This window comes from Temnothorax nylanderi, unplaced genomic scaffold (genome assembly GCF_030848795.1).
Source record: "Temnothorax nylanderi isolate EJ_2023f unplaced genomic scaffold, tnyl_v1.0 TNYL_tig0004_pilon, whole genome shotgun sequence".
Classification (NCBI taxonomy): domain Eukaryota; kingdom Metazoa; phylum Arthropoda; class Insecta; order Hymenoptera; family Formicidae; genus Temnothorax; species Temnothorax nylanderi.
The window spans coordinates 1,234,213-1,255,773 of NW_027249066.1; the positions used below are offsets into that span (position 1 = coordinate 1,234,213).

A 21,561-nucleotide genomic window follows, 5' to 3' on the forward strand; every position below is an offset into this window, starting at 1 on the left:
TCTAGCTTTTTTATCTGCTTCATACTTTAAGATTAATTTTACCAAGTTCTTGCAAAGAAATTAAATCATTATTACACTGAAGTTCTGGTATCAGGATACTCACAGGCCAACGTGGAGATGCCTTTGTCGGAGACGGGCGTCTCGCAGAGGTTCAGCACCTGCAGCTTCTGCAGGTGCTCGCTGATCATCTGTAGGCCGGCGTCGCCGAATTGCGTAGCCCACAGATTCAGGTATCTCAGCGCCGGTAACTTTATCAGTTGTTCCGCGCAAGCGGACGTCACGGAAGTGAAGGCCAGGCTGAGGCATTCGAGATTACCGAGGGCACGACCGCCCAGCAGAAGAGCGACGTCGGCGTCGGTCGCTCGTACGGGTAGCGTCAGTTTTCGAGGTCCACCTTTTTGTTGCTGGCGAAATCGAATACATACATACGTACGTGCATAGAATGGCATTAGGATCTGACATAAATTATCGTCGAATTATCGTCAACGTTAGTTCAAAAGAAAAAAAAAAGGGAAAGCAAAAGCACCAAACGCGAAGAGACGGTCGGGACGCGACTGGCGAATTCACTTACCAACTCCTGCAGGTTCTTCTGCCTCTGGCAGAGAGCGGCGTAACGCTCCTTCCCGGATTTCGTGGACTCGAGCGCGTTGACTATCTGAAGCCTCGCCTCCTCGTTCGGCAGCAATCGCCACTCGAGCATCAAGCAGAGCGCCTCCTGCGCGGCGTCACAGCCCCGCACCGCCAGCAGAATGCAATCGTCGCCCGCCTGCTTCAGCAGAGACGCGATGAACCTCTTTCGCCGACAGCAGCACGCCAGCAGAGTCGTGAGCTGTCGAGAACGCGCGCTGTTACAACATCTGTCCGAATCTTTCGTGCATTCAAAATGACAGAGAAAAATTCCCACGCTCGTTAATTTAACTTAAAATAGGCCAATGTATAGCGGATTCTCGGCCCGCTCGTTAAAATTCCTCGATGACGGGATCGACGATGGAATTATGATCTCGATTGTAATCAAGAATTGGAATTTACTCGCTGGAAGGATCATTGGACGTCCTCCTGTTCCGTTCCGCCAGCCCGCAATCAACCCGACAGACTTCATTAATTCCGCGCGATTGTGGCGATTCGATTTCGCTGTTATTTCCGAGAGGATTGGAGAATTGATGCTGTCAATACGGGTCCATTGAAGACGACGCGCCCGCGCATCTCAAAAGAGCGATTCATGAATATTCAGGTGGACCTCCGATCGAATCGCGCGTCGAATAATCGACGCTGCCGCCTCGACCTCCCTCCCCCGTGGAGGCGGGGAGAGGAGGAGAAGGGGAGCGAATTGTTTCTGAACAAAACAGATCTTACTCCAGTGTGTGTTATCGCGCGCAGGCCGGAGAGGCGCAATTCGAAACGCTTGGCTCGCGAGATTACGTTACCGAATACACCACACAATCGTTTCACGTGCGGATAAATTCGATGCCGTTGCGCCGATAAGCGCGATAATTGCATATCCATCCGCATGTATTCTGTTTATTTCGCCGTTAGATGTTTATATCTTTCGTGCGATCCAAATATATAAAACGCGGTAGGAACGATTTACACGAGATTAAAGAAGTTAGATAAGCATATTGTAACTTTGCCTCGAATATCTTGGTCTTCGCGGGAGGTCTTACTGAAGATTTAACATTAATGAAATTTTCCGCACGCGTGAGAAATGCTCCTCATAAATATCATCATCTTTTATAATTAATGAAAATTTTTAGCCGCAAAGAAAGCTACGTTTTAAAGCTCTATATATATATATATATATATATATATATAATCAAAATTCATTATAAATTCTACCAAAATTGTAATTAATGGTATGCGAAAAAAATATAACATAATCTTCGCAAAAAAATAAAAACAAAATTTGATAGAAAATCTCACCATCTCGCCGAACAATTCTCCGCGATCTGGACAAACCGGATTGGACGGCGCGGCGATGTGCATCCAGCCTGGACGCGGTTCTCTGACAGGCAGCAGGACGCGATGCACCGTGCACCTCGGGTCCTTCGCCAGTCGTTTCATCACGCACAACAGCACGGACTCCTGCACCTCTTTCACAGCCAAAGCCTCCTCCGGGAACGGGACGGGCTGCAGTAGTGCCCCGAGACCAGGACGCCAGTCGGTGTACTCCGATCTGCAATGTCGTTTCCCCCGATATGTGAGACGCGTTTAGATTGTTTAGAATCGAGAATTTCAAGCGTGAAGCAGGGAAGATGCGAGAGGCTCGTTTGTCAGTGAGCGCAACACTTACGCGATGTTCAAGACAAGCAGGTAGCACTGCAACGGCGGCAACGACGGCGACTCGTCCTTCTTCAACGACGCGCGACTCGACACTTCGAACCTGCGAATACGGAATCAAACATCGTTGAGAGTTTCGTCTGATTCGCGATACGGGAATCCAGTTCCATTAATAACTTGGGCGAGACTTGCCTGTGGAATATGGCCGCGACGCAGATGGACACGAGATTGGGGAGTACCCGCGGGTGCGGACAATCGCTACCCGGCCCGTGAACCGACGAGATGTAGTCCTTGATCGCCTGTTCGCCGTCGTTGTTCTCGTACAAAGCGGCGATGAACACCTACAACATACGGAACGCAACGTTATAACTGCACATTCGCGCTTCCCCTATCGCTTATTATTTAAGTCACAATTAATTCGCCCAACTAACTAGAATCGTCAGGATAGCAAAGGCTTATTTTTTTACGCATAATTTTTATACCGTTAAAACGAGAGGGAATGAACGATCTCCCTTGATCTCGTTGTGTAATCAAACAAAGTAGCGTAAGACTTATCAGACGCCTCACCTGCAGCAGCTTTCTCATGTCCGGCGACTTGCCAAAGTCAACGGTGTGCTTGAGGCATCTCGTGATCGCCGGGCTGAGCATCGGGACCAGCTGCGATCGCGGATGCTGTTGCGCCAGTCTGGCGAGTACCTTCGCGAGCGCCGCCGGCGGCGCCGCTTTTTCAAGAAGAGGGGCCGCCACGGCGAGCACCGCCTCCGCCCAGCTCCTGCGATCGCGCACCACCTCCTCGGTTTTCCCGTCCGAGTCGATCTCCGCGCTGGGCTCGTCCAGCAGTTTAATGACCGCCTCGAGCGGCGTGCCCGCCACCCTCTCGTCCTCGAGCGGCGTCCACAGGGCGAAGTCCACCATGGTGCGCAATTCGCGCAGTATCACCTCTTCCCGAGTGCTCATCGACACGAGGTGTTGGTATTTGAAGATATTTTTCTACGGGCAGACGGAACGGTTCCGGATGACTCGTGGTATTCGAATTCGAGCTATTTAATCGCGGGATGTTCTATCGTTAACAATTCGGAAATAAAAAAGCCCTAAGATAGTAATTGGAAAGAGATGCAATATAAAGAAATGATACGCAAGAGTGTGCTTATAAATTGAAGAAAAAAATTTTATAACGAAATTTATTATTATACGGTTTGCGTGGAAAGTTGGGATCCCATGTAGAATCATTTTAAGTTAAGAAACAACTTTCTTATAAGAGTCGCTGAGAAGGTTACAATAATAAAAGTTGAGTTTAGATTTTTTTAAGGTGAAGGGGTGCAGAGGAGGGTCGGATTCCCTCCCGCGCTTGTACATGTACTATTTTCACATACCTACATATTAGTTATTTATGTCTTTCAGTACTGAGAATATTTTTCAAACTTCTTTCGTGAACAACTTTTTAATAAATAACGAGCGACTTGCTAAAACCTTTTAAGAGTTACTCAGAAGGATCTTTATAATAAATGTGTGTGTGAAGGACAAGGTCATTGGAGGTGCCTTCCCTAACAAGAGTTTTACTTTGTTTGCTGCTAATTAAATATAAAAATTGGATTAATTGAAATTAAATGCCAAAATGTCATTACGACGCATTACCCGTGTCTATAGAACTGGCAAAATTGAATTAAAACAACTGGCCAACATGGTCAATCTCGGTAAAAGTCATCGACATCCAGACTGTACGGACGATGTTTTCATTGGGAACATATAACGTCGTAAAGAATAAAATTCGATCAATCTTTATGGTCGGCCCGATCGCTGCGATTTACTCGTCGCGCGGCCACGACGAGAGGCTGATTAATTTCCCGGCCGGATATTAAACCGCTCGCGGCAACCTCCATAAAACACTGACGTATCCGGGAGATTTGATCCGGTCGAGGACGATCGGGAACGTTCGCCTCTCTCGCGCCGTTATCACTTCCTTCTGCTCCAGCCTCACATTGTCGGGCGTTAATAACGCCTATGTTTGCTCTGCCGTTCTCTGCCGGTGCCACGTCAGGCATTGTGGAAGGCCGATATTTTAAAAAATATTTGGTATCAGCGTTCGCATTCGCGGCATGAACGGCATCGATCGTTCTCCGCTCGAAAAACGCCATTCGAAAGATGGGTAAACACAATGCTCTATTGTTAGCTTAAAAACTTAAAAATTGTTCAAAAGTCCATCACTTTTTTATCGCTATTAACACAGTAAACAAGCAGTGATGAATCTCACAACGTGGCCAAGCAATAAAATATGAACGTTAAATCCAGTCAGTTCCGACGATATTCGCATTTTATATCTGATTCTTATTCTTCAAAATCTTTTACGTTTAAAACTACTGCGTTGATGGAAATAATTAATTAAAATGGACAATAATAAACGATAATGATTTTTCTTAAATAATAAATGATAATTTACCTTCCATAATATCGAGTGGTACCACTGGTCCCTCGTGTAAGCGTTATTGGCTTGCAGAAGAAGCGAACCGTCTGGTAGGACGATGCTGAGGCAGTTCTTATACGCGGGGTCCCACCTAGCGACAACATACTTCCGGACCTCCGACATGCTGCTGTACGGAACAGGTTGCTGAAGAAAACCCGTCAGCTAAAAGAGACGAATAAAGGAAATTCAGAGATCATGAAGGAAGTTGAAAAAAAATTTGATGGCTTTCTTTAAAAAGCGTTGTAATCAAATAATGATATCACTAACGACTATAATCGGATTAAAAGTGTTATAAGCTATTTTGAGCTCGTTACCATTAAAAAAAGACTTTATTATGCAAAGTGCTAATACGCACGTAAAATCTCCACAACATGTAGAAATAACTCGATTTCCATACATCAGGATATATAATGTATCCTGATATATTTATAATATATAAATAGTTAATATATAACGTCGATATATTATTAATAAGCATAACAAAAACAGTAAAATTAATTACGTATGATAATCGGTCCAGTTAGCGGTTTCGCTTATTATATAATCAAGCGATTATTTTTATGCTCAAGCTGAGCTAAAAATAATCTGTCATTAATTTTATTAATCTGTCATTAATTTATCTGCGTCAGAATTATTTCGTATTCATTATCGAGAATTATTTTACAATTGGCAAAAAAAACCCGTGGTAATTACATTCTACGAAAAAAGGAGACGGAGAGAAATTGTAATAAGATTATAATCCAGTGACTTGTCATAAATCGAAATGGCTTTTCGCGTTTCATTGTGGAAAAACACAATCAAAAGGAATCTATTATATGCACATCGATCATCAATCATTTTCCCGATTTATGTCGGACATAATCGCGGATTATTATTGTCGTTTGACGTATGAACTCGACAAATGAACGTCATCTATCGATTACATAAGTTCGTTCACGTGAGGCAGATAATAAGAATCTCTCATATGTAATATCTGCAATTATTCCGCAAAAAGTCATTATACCGATAACCGATAACCAAATGAAAAAATGTCACGCAAATTTCTTTACAGCGAAATTAAAATTAACCAGCGCACAAACTGCACATTATAGTTCGAATTACGATTCAGGAAAGAACGGCGAATTATTATTAAGTTCATTCGATTTCTTCTTTCAAATTACTGATTTACATTTCTTACACAATTACTGATTTAAGAAGAAAAGAGAGAGTTCCGTTCTAAATGATTAAAGGTGTACTACTGTACTGAAATCGATAATCGCTATTTTAATTTATACAAAAATCGCCGCGCGATTTCGTTTTCAGCTTCGGCAAACACGACGAATTTCTGTTTTCTTTTTTTTTTGCAACAGCTTAATATTAAGCCTCTGAGGTAGTTTTCCAGACTTTCGACGCGCACACAGATCGGCCTTTAGAAATGACGCAATCATACTTGCCGTAACGAGGTGTATGAATGTATAAAGCGATACCAGCGAATCTCTATTTCTCTCTCTGGCCATGGTAACAAAAAAGCCGACTTGGCAAAGACGCGAGAAGGAGAGATGAAGAGGGAAAAGAGGGAGGGTGAAAAAGGGACGCGGTGAATCGAGGGAGAAGTTGCATAATACAGCCTGACGAGGACAATGCGCCCTGGTTCGCGCATCACTTCGGCGGTGTCTCGTGTTCTGAGACTGCAGCGCGAGGGATGACGCGGTACCTTGTGCATGTATGCATGTACATGTGTGTGTGTGTGTGTGTGTGTGTGTGTGTGTGTGTGTGTGTGTGTGTGTGTGTCGTGTGAATACGCATTCGCGTGGCCACGTGTAAACGTAATATCGGCGACCAGCGCACACAGAGACGCGAGCACCTGCGTGTGGAATAGTGAATGACGTCAGCGCGGGGTGCCGGGAATCTAGGCCGAGGGTTGAACGACTGTTGGAGCAGACTCGACCGAATCTGGGGCACTGCATCCCCTTCGCTAAACGCGGCCGAAAGCGATGCTATGCGAGCGAAACAAGAGCCGCCGATCGCGCTGGAATTCGCGCAATATGCGAAAGAGAGCGCGTGGCCCGATCCCAATTTCGTTCGCGATCGGAAGTGCGTGTTAATTTGCGCGGTTAAACTCCTCGAAAACCCGATCCGACCGGAAAAAGGTACGATCGCGCGGCAAAAGGGAACGCGAGCGAGGTGGAAGAGAAGCGAATAAATCATTGAGGAGCTGCGTGATCCGCGCCCCCTCAATGCCGCGCACTTTATCATATAAATATATGATAAGCGCTCTCAAATACAGAGATTGCAGAGAGAAAAGGAATCACGCTCCGCGGCGAGGAATGGCAGACTCCTCGTATGCATTAGATGTGGATCAGAGAATGATTTACTTTGTTTGCCCGACGAGCCCCGGGTCTGCAAATCGGACGTAGTTGTGCGTGCTGTTAAATAATATAGCTGAATAATTAAATGATGAATAAAATTCGCTTGCGTGCGGCAAATGAGCTGTATTTCATGAATAAATATCCCTTTTACGTTTGGCCCGCGTTTATTAGGACTTTATGCATATCACCGATTAAATAAGTTTTAAGTTTCGTTGTTTACGGCGAGGATGTGGCATTTATGCGCGATGCGCTAAAAGTAAGTAAAAGAAAAAAAAGACGGTCCGCCGCGCAGCGCGCTGCGGGCGTTCGCCGTTACAAAGGGCGCACGACGTGAATAATGTGCAACTTTTTTTTTCGCCGTATCTTTCGATTCCAAGGTCATCTTTTGTAAACGGCTTCACGCTCTTTTTATGCATCTGTGCTACGGAGACTGCCATGCATATGCATGCACCGTGCATATTCATGCGTGACGTAAACGATAACGAAACGACTGCGCCCATTACTTAATTCCGAGAATAGCTAAATTTCGCGTATATCCGTAATAATAACTTGATGCACAGGTGCGGCTATTATTCCCGCGGCTCCGCAATCTTCTCTCTCTCGGCTTATACCGCCGTTCAAATCGCACGTTTCGTGCGCGACGAAAAGCCGGCGCGGGCGCCGCGCGTATACGCGAGCTCCTCTAATTAAGAACGATGGATAACATTATATCGGAATGTACACGCGCGACGCTATCAAGGATATCGAACATCAATGCGTAAAATGATTAATAAAGCTGCAGGCCTGTGAACGATACGAGCGCGGCCTGCCTGTAATTCTCTTTTCGCTGCACTGTACTGGTCGGTTCGTAAACGGGGAATTATACGTGCAATTTGAGATGTACTCTATACGCGAAAAACTCGATTCCGCAGTCACGCTGGTAACCGAAGCGTAAATCCCTCAACGACCCGTCATTGGATACCTGCAAACACATTATGTACACACGATCGTTTTATTTTCGGCGCCGGAATCAGCTTTTTTTATTCGCGATATCTATTTTTTGCGTCCGCGCGACACGCAATTACATAATTCGAGGCTGCGATTGCATTGGTCGAACGGGACGTAAGCGCGACGAGCCGCTCATTATCACGCACAGGCCAGGCTGACGTTGTCGCATTCGTAATTGCGTTTGAACCGAATTGCGATTGTTTAAATGCCATGAAACGCCGGCGATTCGTGTCACGAGTTCGCGATTCGCGACGCTTCCGGCGCGATTCTGCAATTGCAGATCGGCGGTCAGCGTGTCGAGCGATCGTGCGTTACATATGGAAAAAGGGACGAAGGCAGGCATATGGCATATCGCCTTTGTGTCGCCACTTACAATAAATGGCATCGCATTATCTTATAAGCGCATCGCGTATAAGCGACGATCATTACAAACGTTCAACGCGCCGGAAAATAAAATACCTTAGAAGCGCCGTGTAGAATTTGTAAAGCAACGATGAAAACCGATGTTGAATTTCACCAATAATTCTCCATTCGGTGCCAGCAAAAATGTTACAGTCAGGCCCGAATCTAGTATCGATCGACGAAACGTCTATTCCGAGTTGGTCGGTGAATTTATACCTTCATTCTTTTGGTTACATTGTATATTATTGAAAATTTTCCGTTATTACAATTTTTTATCGGCTTGCATAAAGCGACGAGGTCAAAAGAAGAGAAAAAAACGTTAGGAGGAATGACGTTCGCGCCGGCTCGTCTCCGCGGAAAATATAGCGGAAATATAATATAATGTTACGACACGAAATCTCTCACTTTGTGTCGTTGTCTGCCCGCTCCGCCGCGTGATGCATTTCTGTAGCAGAAATTCTTTCGATTTAGTATCACGACAAAACGTCCAATTACATATAAAGGGAAGGCAGAGACATCGCGGACACGTGCCGCAAAATTGCACGTGGCCAATTTGTCACGTAACATACGAGGTATATGGCGCGACCCGCACGATATCGTAACGCATCGCTATGGGTTCCTCGTCACCTATCGATTATAAACGTTATGCAACGTTACGCGGCTTTGCGCCTGCAGATGTCGAAGGAGATGTCGATATTAATAACGAGATGTGATACATAAAACGAGAGTACCGAGAGTAATCTCGATAATTAAAATTTATTATATTGGTATGATAAAAGTATCATCTCTCGATCTCTCGATAAAATTAAATGTTTTATTTTAATAACGATTAATATTTCGAAGATCTTTAAGAAGCTATCGTTACGCATAAAGCGATTGTGCCGAACAATCATAATTCCCTTATTTCGAATATTTAATTCTAAAAAGATAATTATATTTTTCGCATCAATAATAAGCAGGTTTATATATAAAGCGCTCTTCCTCCTCCTCCTCCTCTTCCTCCTCCTTGTCTTAATATAACGGAATTAAACACGATCGGTATTTTCGTTCGTTGATTATTTCTGACGTCGTCACAATTTCCGAGGTCGTTGATCTCGGTGTCTTTAGTTTCGAGCCGTGAGTCGTGCATTTGACAAATAACTTGTTTATAGCGCAAAAACGAACGAAACCCGCCCGCTACAGTATTGTCGCAAATTTATCGATTCACGTTGTTTAACATATTCCTTCATTCTCTCAAAATCGCGAGACGCACGTGTCTACGTCACGTCGTACATGCGTGGCGACTGGCGACGTCCAATCTCCAATCTTCAACGGAAACACCGGAAACGCGAATCCGATGCGGATGCAAGTGCTTTTGCACGTTACTTTATAGACCCTTTATACATTACGCGGACTCTCAAAAATAAAATACAATATTTTGCTCTGAAAAGTAATTCGAGCGTATTTCCCTTATTTCCCTTCCACAAAGGAATATTTCAAAACTGTCACTTCCGGGGCAACTTTCTTTCTCTCCACTCTTCACTAATTCTGAAAATAATTTGTGACGTACGCTAGGAGAAAGGTTTCGCTTACAAAATGTCTTTTGGTCCGTCGGATAAATCAGTAGACTCGCCGCGGAGAGGATGTAGAACCGGCCGTAAAACACATCGGGCGCGGATCTAAAAATATCCTCGCCCGTAAAAGCATCGTCGCCGGCCCAATCGCGCCGACGAAAACAATACAAGATAAACGAGACCAGCGGCGAAATGAATCGATTGTTGGCGAACGATAGCAGATTGCGATTCGAAATATCCCCAGAAAGATTGGTGGCGCACAAACAGTTTTCCCAAGCGGGGTGACGTACGGCGAGTCGCGAAAATTTTTACGAGATCAGAGATTGCGGGATATTTTATCATACGTGCGATATCCGTACCGCATTTTAAACGCATCATACATGCGATATACGTCTATCGGTTCTTTCGTAAATACATAAAATACTCGCGATAACGAAACGCGAAAGAGCGAGAAAATGTATTAGCACTTATATTACACGTATTAGTTCAAACTGATAGCAATCGCTTTTTATTACGACATAACGAGTCAAGTAAACTCGCTCGGAAGTCAGTAAATTTCGCAAGAAATATGTACGGCGCGTACTTTTAACATGAGTCATTTTAAACGTCCTTATCAAAATGTGACACCAGATGTTCGAGCGAATTCAATAGCGACGTCATAAGATCGACATGCGGCAATTATTTTCGAAAGAATTTCCTCGAATTCGGAGAAATCTAGATATACAGGAAAAATTCTGGTTTTGAGAAAAATAACCGTAGATATGAGAGTTTTTAACCAGCGATTTATATTGCTATAGAGAGCTAATATTGAGATGGACGTTCGAGGAAATCCTGGAAAACTCGGCGCCCTCGCGGTCGAGCAATTTCGTTAAATTGACGTTAAAATACGCCGGTTGATTCGAGTCGACGGGGGACCGCGACGTGAAGGCGTGTATTGGCAGCCGGAGAGCCTGGGCTGTCGGTGACATTTCCTTCTCCGCCGAAATATTAATTCCTGTAGCCTCACGTAACGGTGGAACCATCGCGCTGCGAAAAGGAGAGAAAAAGACGGAGGACTTTTTTAACTCTCCTTTCGCCCGACGCGGAATGCGCTTGTCCGGCTTCATCCAGTAAAAACGAGCTGGATGTGACGCATATACGGGATAATTTATCCTTCCTCCCGTCCGTGACGGTCCATAAGCGAGAATATTTATTCAGGATTAATCCTTCAACTGTCCTCACACACGTATATACGTGCAGTAGATACCGCGAATATCTCCCCGATTCATTCTCGTGTACGCAATCACGGCTACTCCCGTTGGCGTTGTCGCGAATAGCGTATGTTGCATCGTGACAGCGAGATCTCTATACCGTGACGAAGTTTGATTGACGTTTTCGTGCTGATGTCAGCTAGCGCTCGAAAATTATTCATTACGACGAGATTACATCGCGTTTCGTTTGTAGATCCGATGTAACCCGATGTAGCCGAGAGATTTCCGCAGCCGCGCTGGCAATCGCTGAATTAAATTCGTTTCCGTTTTGACTCGCCGATAATGAATAGCGGACTATAAATTCAGATCGAATCGTTTCAGATTTCGACTTTGAGCGGCCTACAATGAGTAATCAGGCGGAGTCGGCGCTCGTATTTAATTTATTTTAATTTAAAGCGGTCTGCTTTCCTCCCGCCCTCTCCCCCCTCTCTCTCTTTCTCTTACTTTATCTATCTATCTATTGAATACGCTCGTCAAGTTAATCGCTTATCTTTATTAATTAACTTGTAGCACTGCGGACTTACGTCATACGTCATACGTCACACGTCGACATCTATCAAGTGTCAAGCATTCTTCTTGTGCAAATTTTCATGATACATCTTTCCGTTCTAATAGCATACGATTTACATAGCGCTAGATAATAGTAGAATCAGGTTTTCTCATTAACCTTTATTGCATATGCGTCGCTTAATAGGTTCGATCGGGTACGTCAGTGCGATAAACGTAAACGCGTTTACGTTCAATTACGAATCGTAATTGAAATACGAAACGCAATAAATTACCTCTGATGTATCGCTTTAAACATATAACTTATTCTCTCTTTCTCTCTCGATAAATTTTCTATTCGCACAAAAATCCATTACGTGTGACTAAGGGATAGCAATCTCGAATTGCACGCGGAATTACCTCTTAATGGCTACGCGGAGAAATATAGTGAGACTTCCCGGCCAGAATCTGAATATCGGCTGAAATTTTTCAACGCGCTCCACTTCTGCTCCCAAAGTCGCGCCAAACGCAAACGTTTGCGCCTGCTGCCTGCCGAACGGAACGCCGCGTTAGACGCGAGAGACGGCTGCTTTTACGACGCTTCTCTTTCAAGTTCCAAGAGGCACGAAAACGAGCTTATATTTTTACGGCTGCCGTAAAAGCTAGCGCGCTCCGCATCTCCGCGATTGTTTTATGTGCCGCACTTTGTTCCAGTTACCCAGCGGGAAGGACGCGATATATCCCGCACACGCGAGCGCGCGTCGCGTTAAATGTCGTGAAAAATTAATTGTCACGCGAGATTTGCATAGAATAGGAAACGGCGTGAATCGCAGAGTTTTTATAGATTTACGTCATCCGTCCCCTTAAAAGGAAAAATAAAAAGAAATTCAAGAAGGGCAAAAAGTGGTAAAGACCGTTCAGACGTAGCTTACGTAACGTTGCACACTTAAAAATTCGCAGCAACGGCACATCGGTATTCTCGTGTAAAAAAAAAAGTTTACGTTACGCTACGCGAGTTTTGTAGTAGTTAACTACCCCGGGGGCTTCGAGTAACGCGGTCCCTCCCACGGGATATTAACTTTTAAAGCTAATTCGTTCCTTTTTTCATTTTCGAGTTTAACGAGTTTCAGAACTACATTCCAGAAATTCATACGTTTCCACGAACCCCGCGAGCGGGTAGGCGATGAAGGCCGAGTTCGCGTCTTCGTCGTAAGACTCGTAAGCCGTCGAGAGGCAAAAGGACGGACTCGAACGCACATACGCGTCTCGTGTTTGCTCGCATTCTGCCGCTATTTGCCCACAAGTGAGATCCGCGCTAGGTCGTCGTTATTCCACGGCACTTCTGCAGCCGCTAATTGAGGATGCCGTTGAAATTCCGCGACCGTGTTCTACCTACGCGAACTGCGATCTTCCCCGTCGGCCAACCTAGCCGTGAAAGCGATTTAGTCTACCGAGTCACCGCGTCTCATTATCTCTGATACCTTAAGGTACTCGCCGCCTCATTACCGGGGTTTAAATTACACGCGCAGCGATCTGCATGTGCGGCATCTAATTACAGGGGATATTCCACTGCGACCTCTTCGCGGTACGGGTCGTAATTGCACGACTTCTTTCTCATTGCTCGTACTTTTTTTCTTATCGACAATTTGAAAAGAATTGAAAGAATCCGTCTCGCGGCTGGAAGACGTAGGATCAGAACGTTCCGAGAAGAAGCCACTTCGCTTTCGACTCGGAAATCCCCACGCTTCCATCAACGATATAGGCGTTCTGGCGTGTCGTTCATGCCTCAGCGATTCAAATCCTAACAGTTCCATCATTCACCACCGCGAGGAGAGAGATTTCGGTGACGTGCCAAGGCCTCCGGTCGTCTAGCAACCTATTTACACAACGACGGCTTCTTTTTCTTCTTTTCCTTTTTTCGGATTCCTTTATTAGGCGCGATATTATGCCTTCTATCTTCTTATTCTTCCATTTTCCTCCCTCGATTATCTGCGAATTGTCGATTACGTAAAATACTCGGTAGGTATAGGTACTTGATTATTCTTAAAAGCAAATGATTTTTCAAGTTGATCGTGAGCTCACCCGGAAGAGCTTCGCGTCAGAATCGTCTAAGTGCCCGCAGAGAGATCCGTCGAAAATAAATGAATCATTCGCTTAATTACATTCTTACGTCCTCATTTTGACATCCTCCACTTACTTACGTACCACTCAATTCCGGTTGTGGATCGAAGCCGGCAATTAATCAGAATTCTCCAAAGATTTCTCACGGGGCTATTATACATTCCGCCACGTCCCCCGCGCCTCTCTCTACGGCTGCTCCTTCGTTCGCAGGAGCCGCTTCTGCTCCCGTCGTTCCTCGCTAAGGGATTCTCGCCCGATGTTGTTCGAAGGCCACGAAAAACGAGACGGCGACCGGTATTTTACACGGCGTTAGGCGCGAGGAGCGAAGCGACCGTTCTGCTCGAACACATAGCCCAGGGTCAGCTTTGACGTCAACGGAACACACGCTCGTACACAGGCACGCGTGCACGCACGAACGCTCACTCGCTCGCTCGCTCGCACACTCGTACGCACGCACGCGCACGCTCGTATGGAGAGAACCGCGCCCGCAACATTCGACTCGCTCGTGCCGATTCGTTCGTTCTCTGTCCCGAAACTATCCTCCTCTTCCACGCCGTAAATTCTCCCAGTTGATCCGGAAAAGATTTCTTCTCGACGAGAGATCGTGTGTCCTCGAGGCACCTGCAGTTTCCGAACGATTGAAGATAATGGGCTCTTCTTGGCGTACGGAGCTTCAAGAGAGAAAAATCCTGGCAAGATCGTATTCCTCAGCCGACGGGATTCCTGATAGAATTTTTATTGGGGACGTTTAGCTATAGACAATGATATACGGAAACTGTACTGTGCGGTCAATAACCTCCCACGTTCTTCTGGGAAAAATCGTCTTCGATCTGACCAAAGAGGCTGTGATTTAAAGGGACAGCTGGTAATCCTGGAATATGTATACGTATACACGTGCGCCGAAACACCGCCGCTGTCGTGTATCACTAGCCGCGATTTGTCTTGTCGATCTCCTTCCGGATTTTCCTTCGCAGGAAAAAGAGACACGTTGCCTACGATATATTTCGCGTACGCTTCGGTCGCGCGTATCGATTATGTGAAGAGGTCAGAGGCCGAACCCCGGCGTGAACCTCATTCGACGGAGATTTGGGTATTCGCGTGCGTCATCGCGTGGTTTGTGCGTGGACAGAAAACGCGCTGTGCGCGATACGGCAAGGATTTTAACCCCGTAACTTTCAAAGTACTTATGGTCTCCGTTCGGCTCGAATCGATAATAACACGACTTTCGTCGCCAAGATTAATCCGCGCAACGCATTTTTCACAATCACGCTCTCTCGTCCCGCTCAGCCTCTTTCTTTATCTTCTCTTCCTCCTTTCCGATCGGCCCGAAGAGACGCGCGCGGCGGCTGTTCACGTGTTTTGCTTGGCACGCGAAAGCGAGCGAGGCGCTCGAAGGAAAAATGCATTTAACGCGTCGCAATTTGCATTTGATTACGCTCAGGACTTAGCCGGTGTTGTATGCGCGGCGCAAGAGAGTGACTCTGTCGTTTCGCAATCCGATCCGGCGCGTTAACTTCGCGATTAATATGCATGGCGATAATAACGATCGAAACTCAATGGCAGAAAAAAGATGAAATAACGATACGCTACGGACATTGTAATCGTACATATAATAGCTATTTCTCGAGCGACAAAACACTTGACAATGCGACCGATCGTCCGCGCTTGTATCCGGCTGAAAAACCCGCTGGGTTTCCCTACAATCTTCGTCGGACAGTATAATCTTTACGATGGCGCGGGCTGCTCCCGCGCGTGGATAATATCCGCCTTTTTACAGTTCTGACGAGCGCATCCCGTAGAGCTACGCGAGATTTACAACGTCGCTGATCCACGCCGTTTTATTTAACGGGAACAAGGTAAATATCAGACGTTAACACGTTTACGTCAATGGTTCTTTGTACTTGTATGCACACGTATAAACTGCAATCTAGAACTATTTACGCACGTAATGATCGTGCATCCCGGAGTGAGCTTGGAACAATATAATAACGGATCCTTGAACCGCAATTACTCGATCATCCGCTGGTGATAAATATAGACGAATTAGATTAATTACGCCTCAATTACCCGCGTGTAATGACCGCGGTGCGTAATGAATTCACTTATACAGACACGTCAAATGACACGCCGATGGATCTTTATTGCTATACAGATCGCTGTTGCTGCATAACACTTGCGCGGACACCCTGGGACTTTTAAGTCCAAAGGGTTTTTGAAAGCGCTTCTGTGTTACAAAAAAATCTATAAAAATTCATGTATCATCTTTAAGGTTTCAAAAAGTGATTTCTGTACTTACATATAGGCCGGAACTGTTGCAATTTTTTTCCTATTCTCCCGTAGGAATCATAAATGAAAAATCGACTGTGCCTTAAAAGGCCCACCGTGTCCGCGCAGTGTTAATAACGTGTGTGAACGAGCAGAAAGCATGACTGCGCGTCCGCGACGATTTACGAGCAAACGCACGCGAAAGTCGCGGCTTTTTCTCGGGCGCTATTAAAAAGTATTTTCACTATCCGCGAGCGGACAGATTAATGTACATACGCGTATGTTATTTATCGCATCTCCGCATAAATATGCGCTAATCATCGTCATCGAGCGGACGGTTATCGATGCCGCGCGTCGTCGGCGGCCGCGAAATTTTTCAGCGTCGCGCAAGAAGCGCGAGAGAACGCGTCGCGCCGCGCCGCGCCGCGCCGCTCGGTTTTCGCTCCCCTCGGTTTTCTTATTCAAATCGCTGCGCGAAATGCAGATAACTTAAACAAACGTCACGTCGCCTCGGCCATTTTTAGAAACTGATTAACCGTCTCGACCGATTACAATGGTCGCAGTCTTATTTATGGAACAACCGTAGTTGTACGATGCTATATATTTACGTAATGCGGGAGAGAGCACCGTTCTTGCAAATCCGATCTCCGCGGACGCGTTTGTAATATTTACGCAATGTTCAATTGTATTTTTCAATATTCGATTTCCCCTGTTATAATATTTCTTATGGATTCCCCTTTGAAGATAACGCTTCTAATTTTAATCAGTCAGTAGTCAGATAAATACGCATGACGGGTTCATGCGTGTGAAGGATATGCTAATGTAACTTTGATTCCGCATTGACGCAACATCATATTATTTTAGCTCGCATATGTGTATGCGTAGATTCAATGAAATTGCAAATCACAAATAGCAACTGCGCGAGCGGAGACTTGACTGAAAAAGGACGGTCGCGCGTTTGTGCGCAAAGTACGAACTACGAGAGTACGAAGATCCGCGCGATTCCGTGAATAATTTATTATTGTATTTTCAGTTTTCCCGCCTTGTCAGGTTTCACTTACCGTGGCGTGCTATCGATCTCGGTCCTTCATATCGCGTCACGGCAGAACTGAAAATAATCCGCCGACTAAATCTGTCTGTCTGTTTCGAATCAGTTCGTTCATTGAGTTATATCGTCAGAGCTCGAAGTTAAGTTTAGCTAACTAACTAAAGTACGACCGTTTGATCAATCGAGCGTACGTAGAACGGCTGTACGCAATATTTTCCAAAGGTTTCGAGGCGGATGGCCCCGTTTTGAAATCGACTTCGCGATAAAGGTCTTCCCCTTCACGCAGACACGTACATTCTGAAACGGAAGATATTATATCGAGAAATATAATATAACGAGGGGATAAATATACCTGTCTGAAATACATTTATTATATTGGTATCAGAGATATTAGTATCAAACGCGACATTCGAACGCCTGGCATTGTTGCGTGACAGAGAGGGACAGCAACTCAATTCCATAGAAGCAACTCAAACGCGCGATGAAAAAGAATCGTTTGTGATCAGCAGCTTCGCCGCATCGTTCACCGAATACTATTGACGCGAGGGTGGCATCACACACATGTGGCATTCAACGAAAAGCAAGCCATCACCGTCATTAACGTGCGACATGATTCCAGGTAGAGCATAAAACTCTCATCATGATGCCATTATGAATTTAATGTACTGGGATTCCGCACGTAATTCTTCTCGATCGCCCGCGACACACAGACGAAGGAACTTCTCACCCTAGTTCTCTCGTCCCGCGAACCGAAGATGATCCGACGTGGACATAATGACATCGCCGCGGTATCGGCCGCTGTATTACGTTGTTTGCTTCGCCCAATTGAAATGGTGTTAATTGCGCCCGTCGTCCATCGGCGAACACCGGTCGGCCATTAGCAGTATTTGCGTCGCGAGAAACACTTCACTCCTGCGTCACGTAATAATATATCTAATGGCATCGCGTGTTACCCAAGACGAGTTTCCTGCCCATCCTCAGTTTATGCCACGGCAATAAATGGAGCGCGTAAATGCCAAAAGCCGCGCGGTTAAAGGAGCCGCCCCGACGGTTTACAGCCTCGATTTAACGCGGCAATAACGCATTCAATCACAACGTAGCCAGCGCAATCGATTTCTTCTTATTATTTTGTATAACGTACCGAGAAGCGTATATACAACTGATTCAAGTTCGTATTCTTTCAAGGGCTTTCCTAAATAAATCTAAATTAAATATATAATATAATATTAAAGATAAATATTAAGAAATAAAAATTAAGCTGATATACAAGACTCTCGCAGATTCTTTCTTGCTTTCTTCCATTATTTCTCTTATATCGAAACGTTTTAATTCCAAGTTCCGCGATCTTCAAAGTGCATCCCCAAATGAATCCGAGCAATCAAATACCCGCGTATCAAATGGTACTTTGATGTGCCAGGCTCTCGCAAGTTCCTTCATTCCTGCAGCCGTCGCCGTCTTGCGATGGCAGGATCACGAGTATTGCGATCCGTTTCAATTACCGTTCGACTTTTCGCCGAACTCCAGGTGCGTCAGAGCCGCGCACAGGCACTGACACTCTAGTGCGTCACACAATACAATTTTGTTTATCGCTTATTCATTCCGACGTAAACTTGTTATTACATATGCGCATTTTTTTTTATAAAAGAGAAAAAGGCCAGAATAAAGTACATACAGCGCGAGGTGCGACGTTCAAAGCCAGCCGTTTCTCGTCCTTTTTCAATCGTGCTCGACGTGCAACGTGCAACGTCTGTTTCGCGTTAATACCTCGCGCGCGCGCGAATACAATCTCGCCCCGCGTTATTTCGCGGATAAATTCTATTATAACATATCGTATTTCCAATTTTCCGTAATGTGATATGCACAACACGTGCGTAGAAATAACAAAATTTCGCGCATTATCGTACCTATTTTGCATTATTGATACACTCGCTGTTTCACAAAAGCACAGAACATTGTTCCGCATGCTGTAAATACATTCTCTCAAGCACGAGTGATCTTCATCGCTATAATTCCGCGTATTTAATTCCATACCCGGAACGATAACCATCAACAGTAACAATCGCTTTACGAAAAGCGAGCGGCGTTTCAATGTCCAAACGATTTCTTCGTGGTGTCAAGCATAATTTTATCGTAAATTGCACGAGCGGTTAAAGATTCGTCCGAGCGAAATAGAGTGAAAGACGACACGTGAAACATTCGTCGTTCGGTCAATTCGCGATTTTTATTCGATCAATGGGGGGTAATAATACGCGGAATTTACGATTCGTCGCGCAGTGCGAGAGAAAAAGCGATGAAAAAGCGACCGCTGGTTATTACGGCGATCCTGCGCGGTCGCGGAGCAACGGCACGGTCGTTAAAAATCGACGATAATTTCCCCGTGCAATAGGAGAAAAATAATTGCATCAGCGAGCGTACGGCGAAACCGTTACGAGCGTCCTTCGCCGCCACCGCCTCGCGCTCGCGAAAGCATCGCGTGTGCGCGCGTCTGGCGGCTTCCCGCGAACATAGTTACGCGTTATCTGTCCGTGAATAAAATTGCAGGCTATCGACGCATAATACCGGTGTGACTAATACTCCGTAATTCACGAAGTCGCCTCGATAAAGCGACTTTGCCGTCCTATCGGAGACGCGGTCCCGCGCGTCATTTCCGCACGAGAACTAAATGATATTCGAATGTGTGCTGTTACACATCGATAAAATTCCTTAATATTATCTTTTAGAACGTATATAATTATTTAATTTTGATTATATTACATATGTATAATTCAATTATATAATATTAATATAATTATATTATATATTATATTAATTATAATTTAATTATATTGTATTTCGTTTGAGTAATCCATTTGAATTTTATCTCACTGACATAATTCACTATACTACTGCAAAGTCCGGATTCAAGAAAACGAGCGTGTATGAATACGAACGAACGCGTCTTTACGAGAATGTCGCCGTATCGCGTAGCAAAATTTGTTAATTGAAGCGACAATAACTGGAATTTCCCGAATCAGTACAAGCGCAGTTTAGCGAATTGAAGTAAATGAGTGAAATAAAGTGTACAAGGGCGCGAAGCTAAGTTTACGTTATCCGATAACATTTCTAATAATATGTCCTTACGTATCGCACATGTCTCTGTCGTACTAATATAAAAATATCGCGAAGCGCACGTATATGTAGCAAATTGTTTAAAAAAAAAAGGAAAAAAAGAAGCAGAAGAGAAACGGATGCGTCGCGTTAGTCGCGTACGTTTCCCGTGATATGCTTGCGCATAGGAAATGGCGAGACAAAAGCGAGATACTTGACGCCGAATTATCAGACGCGTGGCCGACCTAAATAGCGATCGGTCTTCTAAAAATACGTTTCGCGTCATATAGTTTATTCGTTATACGTCCGGTTTAACGAACGTTTTGTTACCGAACAAAAGCTGCATTAGTACGAAAATATCGCGGGCTCCCACGCGCGACACATACGCGTAGTACATATATGTATATGCGTATAGATTACAACCGCGAAATTTCGCCGTGCGCGAACACGGGCACATAATAAACCCTCGTCGGATGTTCTCACGAAATTCCGCGGAATTAATTTATCGCATATATGCGTGGGGTCGCATCCTGCCGGGCGCGCGAAACACCGCGTATATGCACGTGTATACATATAGTAACGAAATATACATTTAAATAAAAATAATATCCAACGCAATAATCGTATATTCCTGGAACCCTCTGTGACGTCGCCCGACTACTGTTCCCGCTAAAAATAAAATTTCTGTTATTTCCATAAGGAAGAAATGTTTCGATGACGTTCGTTAGAAAAAAATAGAAAAATGTTGCGTTATTCGACAGCCTCAATCAGCAGAAAAATATAATGTATAAAAATGACGAAATATATAAAACCACGCCACGCGAAAGCAAGAAAGAAAGAGAGAGAGATAAGAACGAATATAAATATTTATGAATTATATATACCGCTATTGCGTGTTAGAAGTAATCTCTATCCCTATCGCAATTTTTTATTATTTAGATAAAAGAAATCATAGTATATTTCGTCTTACGGTTTCATCGCAACGTTTGCTCGCTCGCCGAAGTACGGCGGAAAAAAGTACGGAAGGATAATCTGAGAAGGTGAATCCTCTTTATTGCTGAACAGATGGGCGGTCTGTAGATACAGCTCAATCACGGTTAAATCGCTTGAATCTTTAACTTTGCTGCGCGCAACGTTGAAGCAGATTGGCTGCCGCCTTTATTGTGAAATACCCTCTCGACCTCTCTTTACTCTCTGCCAAATAGGCACTAAATTCCAGTTAGTCGGATTAACATGCCTCGGTTTACCGATGCTTTATTAATGAGCCGCGTGTCGGCAA

The 21,561-nt window shown here is 44.8% G+C and overlaps 1 protein-coding gene across 1 annotated transcript in view; it reads right to left on the minus strand.

Annotated features, from left to right (window-relative positions):
• Nucleotides 1-21,561, minus strand: part of LOC139773581 (C-Maf-inducing protein) — a 33,485-nt gene that overhangs the window by 3,024 nt on the left and 8,900 nt on the right. Inside the window, exons 3-9 of the mRNA XM_071708119.1 lie at nt 4,712-4,897; nt 2,842-3,264; nt 2,467-2,615; nt 2,288-2,377; nt 1,918-2,170; nt 572-829; nt 104-404 (exon numbers count right to left, since the gene is read on the minus strand). Of these exons, the coding sequence (XP_071564220.1) occupies nt 104-404; nt 572-829; nt 1,918-2,170; nt 2,288-2,377; nt 2,467-2,615; nt 2,842-3,264; nt 4,712-4,897 (1,660 nt within the window). The remainder of the gene's footprint in view (nt 1-103; nt 405-571; nt 830-1,917; nt 2,171-2,287; nt 2,378-2,466; nt 2,616-2,841; nt 3,265-4,711; nt 4,898-21,561) is intronic.